The following is a 13,794-nucleotide window of genomic DNA, read 5'->3' as shown; positions in this document are numbered from 1 at the left end:
GAACTCTACCCCTCTCTCGTAAAATAATTAAATATAAAGTTTGTTCCTATTATAATCCAACAAAACTTTTCTTCATATCAATGGATCTATGTGGAAGAACTGAACTACATTATCCTTTAACACAAGTAATGGCATAAATACAACTTCCGTCATGGAAGCTCAGGTACCATAAATACGAATTTACAGCTCAAATTCAGTATAAAACAACACTAAAAACTACACAAACTAGAAACTATCGTCGTCAACGTTTAATTACGTTACATAAAATTCTACCTGTGAATAATACACACACTGCAAATACTGTTAGCATAACATTTATGTACAAGAATAATCATATGCTACACGCTGGCAAATAGTAACAGAAAGTGTTAACGACAACGACAACGCAGCGAAATAGCATCAAAATACACGCTTCCTCGTTTTTGTACTTTCGCTCGTTAGAAAAAATTCAATTGACACACAGAGAGGCAAACGTTTCAATTTGATTAAATGAATAATGAATTCGGCTGACTTAATTGACACACCCGAATCCATTTATAAGCAAACTACTGATTACGAGTGGAAAATGTTCATATTCAAAATTCTGTTTATTTTTGAGCAGAGAAATAATCTTATTATTTGTGATAATTCATATATTTTGACGAGAGATAGAGGAGAGAGCTTAAACTTTCACGGTGAAATATTTTTAATTAAAAAAAAATGAATCTAATGGGTAAAAATCCAGAATTCAAAATGTTCAATAAACAGACTGAAACTTTATTTCAAACTTGAATATGAAAAAGTAGATAATTCCCGTAGAATATTAGATCATCTCAAGTAAATCTCAGTCAAACCTGTCAAAGACATATTCTAATAAATTCCGAGTTTCCTAAAGGCTTACCACCAGATTTGTGTCGGTGAAACCGCTCTTCAATTAAATGTTGACGTAATATTTTTCAGAAGAAATTCGTTTCTGTGTTTTTGAAAGTACGATTTAGTTGTGTGAATGGGTTCGCTATCTTTTAATATTAGTTGTGCTAAGAAAATTCAGAGAAGGCGTCACATACAATTTATAATATTACATATTCTCAACTTGAGGTAAGAAAATCTCGTTCATATTTAAAGAGCTCCGAGGGGGGATTAGATATAAATATGTCGATCAAAAATCATTAAACCATATGCGGGCGGGTTCATGAAATCAAATTAGTGCAATAGCCATTTTATCATATGTTGTCAATTACACCGCAAATAAAATACCAACGTTTAATTCGAATATAGGCATGTCCCAAGGGTGCCACATAATAAAATTTTCAAATTGAATAGCAATGAGATCAGCATTTTTTTGTTACTTTTTACCGCTGGTGCTATAACCCCATATAGCCACACATCTATGTGAAACTGAAATGTACTTTTTTGTAAAACAAATTGTTTTGTTTTATGAAGTTACTCATGCGAATTGTGTGTGAAAAAAAAATGAAAAAAATTCTTGGTATTGTTGGTCTGCAGGTTACTACTTTTCTTTTCGCAGACTTATCACTTATAAATTCAAAATAAGAATTTATGTTGAGGAATGAACAGACGTATATCAGTTGCCCTGAAGTAATTTAGCATTAGACAGATAACAGCAATTCTTTGCAACAAAATAAAAGGATCCTAAAAAGGCATCAGAATTTCTATTGAAACTATCTAGAGAATCAATTATTACGTTAATGTCATTTTTGTTAGAATTTAATACTAGAAGAATACTGGATAACCCAAGTGATTTTTCTTCTTTCAGTTATGTAGCCTGTCTAATTTACAGAGTCGCTAAATCAATTATTGGGGCCGTATATTAAACAGAGCAATGCAGGTAACTTCTCGAGAGAAAAATCAGATGATTGACAAAATGTTAATTTTCTGGTTGAATGTTATATACCAAGGACAGCTTCTAGTATCTGAGGCCGAAACAGCTTTCTCTTATTTTAACACTTCACGTGTCCCATGGGTAAGGGAAGAGTAAACGAACTGTGTTTGTTCCTTGATTTTATTTATTTTTGAGACGTGTTATTAGTACGTTCGGTCACTGTGTATGTACGAGTAGCCCGTTGCCAAATAGAAATATAAAAAACAACTTATCAGTTGCTATATCAAAATGGGAATAAATTCAACCAAGGCAGCTCTCTAGCAATATCACACCAATAGACCGTGTGCAGTATAAAAAATTTATTTTTTATTGATGTAGATTATTATTCTGTAGAACAAAAGTGTAAACAGAATATCTGAAAAATGTCTGCTTGATTTTATATCTCACTTTAAAAGCTGTAATTTGAATGAAACTAAAAGGATATCCGAGCCATTCTAATTCATTCTAATTGGATTCTTACTAAGATTCTAATAAGTGGGATGGCATCGGGATGGCAACAATATTTTTCAATAATTTCTATAAAAAAAGATTAAATATTTTTTTCAATGGTTTTCATAGTAAATCTTCTTTTTATTGAAATATGAAACTTTTTTCTCAAAATCGCACACGGTCTATTGTTTACAAAATTAGGAGGCCAAAAATCGTACTGTAGATTTCATTATTATAGAAGTGTAGGAATACAGTGTAGTGAAATTTACAAGCGGACACTGTACGATTTTTGGCCTCCTAATTTGTAAGCAATTGGTGTGATATTGTTAGAGAGCTGCCTTGATTCAATCTTTATTAAACAAAATAACAGTGCCGGAATGTCATGCAAAGTCAGTCAGTCGCTCCACTCACAAGTGAATTTAAAAGGTTAAAAATATGCTAAGACTGAGTTCAGTGTACTAGGAAACAGAAGACGAGGATAAAATTTAAACAGAAGGACACTATTTACCAACATTGTCTGCCCCTCGGATTTTCTGCTTCAAGGACACCAGTTTGTTATTGAACTTTCTTTATCAAACAATAATAAACTGATTGCCACACACTTTCTGCAGAGCAGTCAATTTTCACCGAAAAGCATTTTGAATATTTTATATTATTAATGGATACAATGGCACTTAGCAAATATATATAGACACATTAGTCCTTATATTGTATAGTGTAGGGTGCGTATAGTGTAGGTGTTGAATGTATGTAGGTGTACACACACAAGAAGTTCGATGCTGGTAATACTCAATAAAATTTCATGTTTTTCGGTCTTTGTACCATTTGATGAGATAAAAAAAATTGTTACGGTAAGCACAGCAAAAAAAATAGCTAACCCACAAATAGAAACTAGGGAAAATAGCTGGGTAAATAATCATTATAATTATCATAATAATTAGCTTTCGGTCTCAGTCTATCGGCCACAACAGAACGAAATGAATATTCATAATAAATTCCATCAAAAGTTCAAAATCGTTTGTGGGTGATTTAAATGCGAAACTAAATAAAGCACTATAATCCTGTGCAAACAAGATTACGTTCAAGCTCGTAAATGAAAAATAAACAATCCATCAGTTAAGTTTACATTTTACCTTAAACCCACCCCGAATTAGAGAATTTTCTTTTTCAAACCACAATAATTATTCATCTTAATTAGTGTCTAACAAATCAAAAACCTTCATCAGACCCGAAACTAATTGACGAAAATATTGGCGACAATAAATAATTTTAACGCAACACTGACAATGGTACCTCATGGCATTGTCACGTAGAGCTTGAGCGACACACACATCTAAATACAAACACACAACATAAAAGAAAAATGAAAGATAAAAAAGAGCACTTGAAATGGGTAATCTGGAATTTCGGCGTGTTAGACATCGTTGACGAGGAGATGACATTTTCGGTAGTTAAATGTGGGAAGGATCAAAAATTACGATGTAACATAAAAAGGGTTAAAGTTGTGTGTTTTGTAGGAAATCATGTAAATTATTCATATATATCAAATGTATATAATACGGCTTATAATGTAAATTTTCAGCTAAATCTAATAAGCTTTATTAGTAAGGTATGAAAATTTGGAGATAAAGCCGCGCGAATCACTTTTTCTTAAATAAACAAAACGATATAAATTGCTCCATATTATCCACATAAATGTACGCTTAGCACTCCACATTACACTTACTAGTTTAATGATTTATGTGAGACGGTTATTCACTTTCAAGGTTTTATTATAATCAATGCTGAAGGTTTTATTTGATGAAAAGTTTTATGAGCAGATTAAAATGTAATCCTGTACCTTTTAAGTGGGTAGTAAATAGTTATTTATGATAGGTGGTATAAGAATGTGAATGGATCAATTTGAATTCTGTGGGGTGTCTTGCACTCAATAAAATGGCACTTACTGATAACGAGCAAAACTACGAATAACACTTGATGTTAGACGATGGTTTTTCGATTTAAATGCACAAATCGAAAGAGTTAAAAGATCCTAAAAAAAATCGCTGATACATCTCATCGTCTCAACGCAAGTACTAGCAAGATAATTAATCTTGGTGTCTCACTTCTATCCGACGTTGCACTTTCTCTTCTAATTGGAACTGAAATCTTGATATCACGAAAAGACACAGCCATTTCGAGATGAATGTGTTACGAAGGCATGCAACATGAATGATTGAAATTTTATGTTATTAATACAAAAAGATGTGTAAGCTTGCTATGACGGTATAGAATTACATTCACCTATCTTTGAGCGAGCAGCACAAGACAAACCCTTATTTCCTCGATCCCATTTTGTGAACCCACTTATTTGAAATTACGAGTATTAGATGTCACTCTCTCTGACGTTCAGGGATAATTTATTATCCAGTTTACTTAGACAACATGTTATAAGGTATAATAACATTTTCCTTTGTCATTGTTTTCATTTTTTTTTCTATCTTCTCATACATTACATGTACGACTAAATTATTTTTTATTTCACAGAAAGAGTACAAACTCACAGTGACAATAAATATTATGCACGTATGACAAAGCGGTCGAGGCTTGCCGAGACGGCTTGTCATACGTGCATATTCTTTTTTATCGCATAAGCGAAAACGAGACAACAAGATATGCGAATGATACTTTGACAATTTACAGAAGTATAATGTTTGTTTATATATCCTAGGTGAATAATTTTTTCGGGGAATCACACTGCGTATGCGATAAAAACTCTTAGTCATAACGTTTGGATAGAAAAAAAAGAATCAACAAAATAGCAGGTTATAACCTATAACAGACAAAATAATTATTTTCACTGCCAGAACAAAGGTCGGGGTTCGGTAATAATTATTATTATTGAAATAAAAAAAGAAAGAAAAATTTGTAAAAGTCACGACTTTACGAACATGTATAATTCGGCAACACCTAATTTATTATTTGCTCTTGTCGAAATATTAATATGACTAATTTTTCATGTGAAAACCCCGTCGGAGAAAACCATTCGTCTGAGCCGAATAAATCACAGACTAAAGCCAAAAGTAAAACTATGTTTCTTATCAGATTTCTTATATTTGTAACATTATTCATTTTCGGATTCACAGCATGAGAGAGGCTAATGGAGTGAATTGAATGTTGGATTATAAAGGAGTGCGTCTGGCTGATGTTACCGTTCGAAAAGCTGACTGACACCATGCTTTGATGTTCTTTTTAAGATGTAGTCAACAAGAGTTGTCCATTGTAATAATTGGAATACTTTGCAATTTGTTTTCCATAATTTTCCAGGGGCCTTTGAAAACATTCCGTCTGGTTTTTCAGGGTATTAAAAGTGAGTGTTCGTAGAATTAGAATTGGTTGCTAAGTGTTAAGCTTAAAAATAAATCTTTGTTTATATTCATTAGTGGTCCATTAATTTGTAGATTTGCCAGTAAACTTGTCACAATGAGTTGTAGGTGGTCATTACTTTCTTTGAAACTATTTTGAGTTAAAACTTTCAAATAAAAGTGGTCGCTTCATTACACAAAATATTATTTAGAATGGAAATTTAACAGTCGCCTCTTTCTGTATAGGCCTATTTATTTTACAAATATCGATAATTGAACGCTGTTTGTATATATTTTGCACTTCTCACTGTTCGCTTTGAAAATGACGAGCTGCACCAAGCCAAATGGTTTTGTTATAGCAAATAATCTTCACATTTTTTTTTGTCAAATTTACCCTCTTTTTGCCGGTTAAAGTAGTTTATGTTAATAGACGAATGCAAAAACCGTACCACAGTCAGATGAGTTACCGTATACCGACTGAGTAGATTCTATGTTATAATTCATGCATGCAAAAATTTCAATGTTATTAGCTTTCCGTCCTTAAACCTTCACAAATGAATAATATGATTTAACTCCAACAAGTCAATATTTTACTCATACATTCAGAGAAAGTGTACAAGAAATTCGTTAAATATGCGGGTAAATAAGTTTGGATTACCATTTCGGATTGACTTCTATGCTATTTTCATTATATTATTAACTTGATAAAATCTAATGATTTAACAAGCATGCAAACATTTTACTTAATGGTCCTAATTTCGTTTATATACAAACAAAATTGATCTTTAGAATATTATGGGCCCACGATAAATCGACGAAATAATTAATTCATTATGGAAACAACATGTTCGGTTCATACTTTCATTAATGTAATACGCCTTGCCAGCATGGGAAATACGCGCTCAGATTATGGTGAATATTATGGAGAGAAATTATATAACCAGAAATTAAGCGCAATTTACAGAGGTAATTACACATTCACCTTGCAAAGGTCAAATAAAACGATTTTTTTACTAAAAAAATAAACTTCGAATATTTTAGTTTACCATAAAATATTGCCATAAGATTTCATCGCACTTTTCGAAATATTTGTTCATATATTCAGCATGCAATATAACGTAGTTTCAATAGAATGCAAATTTTTTATTGTTTACTGCTATCAAGTTAATAGTTAGCTACTAAAGGATTCAATTGGCACTTAAAGTTCTTAAGAGTTTTCAAACCAGAGTAAAACAAACAACGAAAAATGCAACAACAAAGCATGGAATTGGTAATGAAACGGTTCAATTAAATGATAAATGAATTATGTATATTATTTACCGAATGTGCTATCTTCAACTTCCTTCAGATGTTTTAGTTCTCTTAATGCTTTCAATTCATCTAAACTCGATTTTCCACTTCCTTTTGTGATGTAGCAAATATTAGATTGAATCATGAGTTGAGTTAGCGAACTTAAAGCTTTTCCGATTCAAAAGTACATCTAAACAACTTACCGACTCGGCCGGAATGTGTTAAATCACCATAGAATGGACTTCGCGAATCCATACCAGGTTCTCCTTTTTGGCCCATTACCGATACTCCTGGCGGTCCTGAAAAAAATTTATTTGAACTTACGATAATTTACACAACTTAGTGAAAACACTAACCTGGTGGTCCAGGGGGTCCTGGTACCGGAATATATTGAGTTCCTTGGCCAGAATCACCCTTTTCACCTTTTTCGCCACGTCCCTAGAAATATGAGATAATCTCTAGTAAGCTAACGTTTGTTAAAGTTTCCTTGTTTATTAGTTAGTACAAGGTGGTAGTACTGACAGAATCTAATATTTGTGACAATTTCCATTTAAGAAAATGTGCCAGCTCGAAAATATTTTTTATTTTGCATACCATCACTACGATGAACAGATTAAACTTCTCAAGTTAGCACATACAATATTGACCCCCCGTTTTGGTAATAAAGTTAGTAGTATTTTGTACTCGAGGGCGATAAATACCTTTTTCTGGAAGCCAACAAATGAAACTATGAAACTATATTCAAATTCACTCATAAACATTCTATAATTTGAAAGTGCATGTAATGTGTTTATGAATTTCTCAGTAGATATTTCAACTAAAGAGGCATTAAAAGTTAAGTAATAAGTTTATACGATATGCAAAATAGTTACATATACACTGTACGTACGTATATGCCCAAATAATCTTGAATAATGTTATTACGTCTTATATGTTGCTTCTACGAACAAGGTTTGATTGAACTCTTTGTACATATAAACAACCGTGTACGGTAGAATAACTTAATCTTAATTTAATAGAGATACATCCTAGGATATTTCATTGATGGTTTGTTGGATGAATACTAGGTACTTTAGAAAACTTTCTATTCGAATGACGTTCGAACAACTCTACCACATTAATGAAAGTAAATGTGCATCTCTTAATTGATATTGATAGACTGATGCGAAATGTGTTGCGATTTTTGCCGACAGCAGTAGGAAAAGAAATTTTTAGCGAACTTTGTAAATATCAATTAGGCAACTTTTCCATCAATCAAATTTCATTTGTAGGTTGTTTTCCTCGTCTTCATGTTATTAAATAATCAGATGATAATTCAAAATGCTATTGAACGAGTAGAGCCTTAAATCGCATTTACTTCGAAGCATTTCCGTTAATATTGATGTGCATCTTTTCTCTATCAATCAAAATTTACAGATGTATTTCAGATCCGATATATCGAATTCAACAGCAATACTTTACCCAACATTAAAATTCAAATTGAATTTTGACAAATAAACACAACTAACTCACTTAACCCAAATTGTTTCTCTCCGGGTGTATGTATACGTATACTTTTATACAAAATGCCAGAAAGAAAATTGAAAAATTTCATTTACAATGCAAAATTGAATTGAATTGGATTCAAAATTCAAAGTTAGACGAATTGTAATAGCGTAACTTACACACAAAACCATTTTAGTTAGCAAATAAAACAATATCTTAACATCATGAAACATATATATGTTTTCTATGTTTATCATGAGCACTTCTCAACATTGCAGTTTCGACGCAAACATATTCATGTTTCCAATGTAAAGAAATCAATTTATTGAATTTTGATTTGAAACAGAAATAAAAGTTAAAATTTTCTTTCTATTTGTTTTTCAATTTTTTCTTTTTTATTTTGTTAAACAATTTATTTCTTGTTTCCTGAAATAAACAAACATACGATGTACATAATGTACCACATTATGTCGACGTGAAGCGATATTAGATTCAACTTTTCAATTGAATTTTCGAACTTTTATTAGGATATATTATTTGAGAGCTTAAGAACGTTTGTTACAGTGGACCACTGATTAAATGGAGTTTGCATTGTTGTTTGCCCAATTTATAAAGTTTTTAATTTTCTACCCGTACTGCAATGAGTTGAACGCAATATAAGTGTACGAAAACGATGGTGGTTTGGAAATCTATAGCATATACGAAACCATTCAAAACTTATGTGGGAATTCAGACGTGAAATGGAATCCAATTCCTAGCATAACTCTATATTAATGTTGTTTTCGCGGTTAGACTGTACTATGAAATTCCGGAAGCACGTGATAAGTGTTGTAATTTAAGCTTATTTGTTCAACATTAGAAATACGCCCTAAGAACGGGTATATATGAAAACACATTAGTCAGTATCATTCGTACAAATGCCCATGTCAATTATAAGATTATTTATCTAATCTACCGATGTATATCGCATGAAACTGTAGACCAGAATTTAGAATCAGTTTTATGGGGTTTGTTGATGTGCTTGAAATTTAAAAAGAAGTTGATATGAACCAGACCGACATATAATGCCGGTATACGTCAATCCTAACGATTTAAAGAAAGGGACTATGAGAGCCGATCTTTTTACATTTTCATAGTAAATATTTGCTTCTTTTCAATTTTAAATAAAATATGGCCCTGTTGTGTCACACGTCTTGCCTAAATCATTATATTTTTCCCACATACTGCACTTGACGAAGAATGTTTTCCAAAGTGGCGGAAAATATACGTTTTATGGAATACAGTTAGGTATGGAATGAGATACAATATATTGCTTGTTCGGAAACATAAATACTTACTCCTTCCACAACCGCAATTTCACCCTTTTGGCCCTTCTGTCCAGTATCACCCTTTGGTCCGGGAATTCCAGGTCGTCCCTATATTTATAAAATGCCACAAAGAAAAAAAGACTAAGTTGAATACTTGTAAATGGTTTGTGGCATTAGCATAAAACATAAATGTTATCTTGCTCGTAAACAGTGTGGTTCACAACAAAATAAATTTTTAGTATGTATTGACTTGTTACCTTGTTATTCTATAGAGTTAGCATTAAAGTATAAAGGGAAACGATATGATTAGATAATTTGGTACAAAATGTTTCTACATCATTTTCTTTCAATAAATGCATTTCGTCGTCAGAGCTTTTTGATATGTCCATAACTAAACATTAATATCAACTTAGAGTAAGTAATATCATCGCATTATAAAGTTTTAGGTCGTTTTGGATTTTGATTGACTTACAGTTTGAGAAATAATAGGAACGTTCAATTTCAAAAATAAAAAATCCATTTTTTTTTCGTTTATACCACATGCGTTACCAACATGCTACGTGAATTTCACCTGTGGAATTAGTAACATAAACTGAATTGAAATTGTCCGTTCTTATAATTATCAATCTGCTACATTTTTCCACATTCCAATTTAATACTTTCGTAACACTTTTCAGTTAAAGTCGAACGCCTCAAACTCGTTAGAGAGAGTCTTTACCCAAATGCATTTAACAACAAAATCTAATATACGACAATTTTAGTGTGTAAAAGTAAAACTTAAAACTTTATGATTCGATATGTTTGGCCATGACCAACAATAAATTGTGTAATTATGTATGGAAAGCTCTTTAAATTGACAAATTAAAAGATGAAAAACACTTACAGGCCAACCAGGCAATCCAATATCTCCCATACTTCCAGCTACGCCTGATGGACCCATAGGACCTGGAGGACCAGTTTTACCACGTCGACCACGTTGGCCGCGATCACCTTTCTCACCCTAACAAAATAAATTTTTATAAATTCGACCATTTCCACTTTGACAGTATGTTTGTTATTAAGTCCGAACAGAGGCTAGCATCAGGACTTATGTTAGGCTTTTAGAAAGATAAATAATTTTCCGAAACCGCAAGTTTAAGTAGTAAAAATTTTACAAATAAATTCTTTTTTCGAATGTTATATGCACACGTAATTTTTACAGTATTTAATATGCAAGAGATTCTCTCTTTCGTTTCTTTCCTGTCGGCCAAATGTCAAAACTCATATATGAAAATGAGCAAAAAATATTTTTTATTTCAAAAACCGAAACAGTTGCATGCCAGAAAACAACACTATTACATTACAAAAATGAACTCAACCCATAGCATACAAAACATGCAATTGTACGAAAACCCCACACAGAACCCGAATAAAATATCACATTCGTTTCAAAACCAGTGGATGAGATTAACTCCTTATGGAATTGTTTAAAATATAGAGCGAATCTAACCCGTTTTAAGCATATGCATTTTCGTTGTTATGTTTACGATTTTACTATTCACTGAAATATGCAAATCCCAAAATATATCAACGTTTAACATCTAGCCGGAAAAAATGAGATATTTTCAACTAAAACTTTAAAATCAAATTTATGATTTTTGCTACAAAGTTTAAAAATAATAAAATACAATTTACATAAAACACGAATAGGAAAGCAAACAACGGACTTTTTTCATACTAGAAATTATCATACATGTATATTAAAAATTAGGTAAAACCGTCATAACGCTGCAAAAAAAATGAATTAAAAATCCGTAAATAACCTACAACATTTTAAAAAAGCGTTGATTGAAAATGTTTTCAAAAATTATAATTGAGTTTTTTATATTTTTTTACCCCAGGAGAAATAGATGAACGTTTAGAAATTGCAACCACATTAGAAAAATGTATCAAGTTAAAAGGTTATAAATATTTGGAGGGTTTTAGTCCACTGATGTTAAATTAAAAATCATTTTGTCTATAGGGGAAATATGGGCGGAGGTAATGCTGCAATTTGAGTTGAACGGTGTATCGATCGATCGCGCAAAACGAAAAACAAGAAAATATTTAACTGCTCTAATTCTCAATCGCAAAGATACTGTCATGTCATTTGGATTATTTCACATTTATTAATAATATCATAGATATTATTACCTTCGATGTATTGCTGCCATCCGCAGATGCTGGACCAGGTGGACCTTCAGGTCCACGGTCGCCTTTTACCCCAGCAACACCTTTGCTGCCTTTTTCACCACTTTCTCCTGGCATTCCAATAATGCCGGCATCTCCTTTCTTTCCCGTTTCACCTGGCGGGCCAGCCGGACAATAGCATTCCGAAATATTTTTGGAATTCGAAGAAAAGCCAGTAACTCCAGGCCCTGGTGGTCCAGGCGGACCAGTATCTCCTTTCATTCCCTATTTGTTACAAGTTAAATTTAATTTAAAAAAAAATCTTGCATTATTCTTAGAACTTACCAACGGTCCAATTTGACCCGGTAAGCCAGGCAATCCTATACAAAAAGAATAACTTAACGTGAGATTTGAAGAACATTTAGTCTGTTAACTCGGCGTAGGTCACAGACAATTCAGGTGCAACGCAAGGCACTATTTTAAAAAAACCTTTTTCCACGTTTCCTACATTTTCCCAGAAGAAAAAAAGGAGAACTTAGGGAAATGCTTTTCTAAAAGATGTCTCTGAACATCATCATTTGATCAAACACTTATCCACCAATATTTTAAACGTAATCGAAGTTATTGTATTATAATTTACCTGGTTGCCCCGGTTCACCCTTTGCTCCAACCGCACCATGCGGTCCAGTATGTCCCTGTAATATGCACAAAACATAATTTGCATATTTTGCAAGTTTTGCAATTAATCATTCGTTACACTGAAACGCTATCAAATTAGATTTTTCTTTCTTTTTTTTTCGAGTGGAGATTAACACAATTTTATAACACGACTCAACTGTGCTTTAACTCAACCAGAGTCTCCACTTTAATTTGACAAATTTCAGCACACCGGAGCACATTTTCATAAAGAAAAAAAATCTTTTTTTATGCTTTGAGAATTAAGCTCTGGTTGGCTTTTGTATGTAGGTTGAATGAAAACATTTCGGAAATGGAATTAAAAGAGAACGAGAAGAATAAAAAAACTTCATAAATCATTACTCACCCTATCACCTTTAGCACCAGTCATTGAATCACCTCGTTCACTTTTGTACCAGGCAAGCCTCGTTCACCTATTGGTCCTTTATTCCTTTGTCGCCATTTCACCTTTCTGGCAGGTGTACCACCCGCCCAGGCATTGTATTCACCATCAAAGATTCCTAGATAAAAGTAAAATTCATTTGTGATTCAAACTGCTACATGACATGAATCTTTAAGGCATATAATATGTGCGCATGATATGGAAAGCTTCTTAAAGGTTTTTGAAACCATCTACAATTTTGCCTCTTTCCATCTTTCCATAGATAGATTGTATAGAAACAGTTTTCTCTTCTTTTAACAATTCAGGTGTCAAATGAAATAATACTTTTAATTGAGACGATTTCCTGTCTCTCTATTGTCTCGTTTTCTTTCTTTTTTTAATTAAAGCACAAATTCGTTTCTATTTAAGAATAGCAGAACTGTGTCTATAAATCTATTTACACCATTTTATACCTTATACATCCTTGATGGGTTCCAATTTATCTGTTTTAGGAAGAAAGCATGAAATTTAATTGTAACTTGCATGTTAGTTTTGTGTACCATGTTATGTCAGACCAATATTGTATTTAGTTGATAACAAGGTGGAAGAAGATTAATTGTATCACACGTCATGTTTCATATAAGAATATGTGTGTGATGTGAACGAGTTCATAATAACTAGGATTATGCTATCGCGTTGTCTTCAGTAAATTCGAGTTATGTGTATTTTGTAAGGGTATAGTGACTGTATTTTAGTTCCGTAAATGACTGTATGCTGTAATACACACGTAGACATAACGTAGAGATTTATTCGCTGAATGTGTTAATATTTACATTGTTAATTCCATTCAGA

The 13,794-nt window shown here is 32.3% G+C and overlaps 1 protein-coding gene across 5 annotated transcripts in view; it reads right to left on the bottom strand.

Moving 5' to 3' along the window:
• Positions 1-12,979, bottom strand: part of LOC119084541 (collagen alpha-1(XV) chain-like) — a 42,658-nt gene extending 29,679 nt beyond the window's left edge. For 3 of the 5 annotated variants that reach the window (XM_037194551.1, XM_037194553.1, XM_037194554.1), the window contains exons 1-10: positions 12,928-12,979; positions 12,526-12,580; positions 12,231-12,265; positions 11,910-12,170; positions 10,621-10,737; positions 9,995-10,003; positions 9,768-9,845; positions 7,302-7,383; positions 7,149-7,244; positions 6,976-7,056 (exon numbers count right to left, since the gene is read on the bottom strand). In XM_037194551.1, coding sequence (XP_037050446.1) covers positions 6,976-7,056; positions 7,149-7,244; positions 7,302-7,383; positions 9,768-9,845; positions 9,995-10,003; positions 10,621-10,737; positions 11,910-12,170; positions 12,231-12,265; positions 12,526-12,580; positions 12,928-12,951 — 838 coding nt within the window. In that variant the 5' untranslated portion in view covers positions 12,952-12,979. The remainder of the gene's footprint in view (positions 1-6,975; positions 7,057-7,148; positions 7,245-7,301; positions 7,384-9,767; positions 9,846-9,994; positions 10,004-10,620; positions 10,738-11,909; positions 12,171-12,230; positions 12,266-12,525; positions 12,581-12,927) is intronic. The other 2 variants (XM_037194555.1, XM_037194552.1) reach the window with 2 other exon arrangements.
• Between the last annotated feature and the right edge of the window lie 815 nt (positions 12,980-13,794).

This window comes from Bradysia coprophila, unplaced genomic scaffold (assembly GCF_014529535.1).
Source record: "Bradysia coprophila strain Holo2 unplaced genomic scaffold, BU_Bcop_v1 contig_762, whole genome shotgun sequence".
NCBI lineage: Eukaryota > Metazoa > Arthropoda > Insecta > Diptera > Sciaridae > Bradysia > Bradysia coprophila.
The sequence above is the reverse complement of the archived record's forward strand: the minus strand, read 5'-3'. Positions and strand labels throughout refer to the sequence as shown.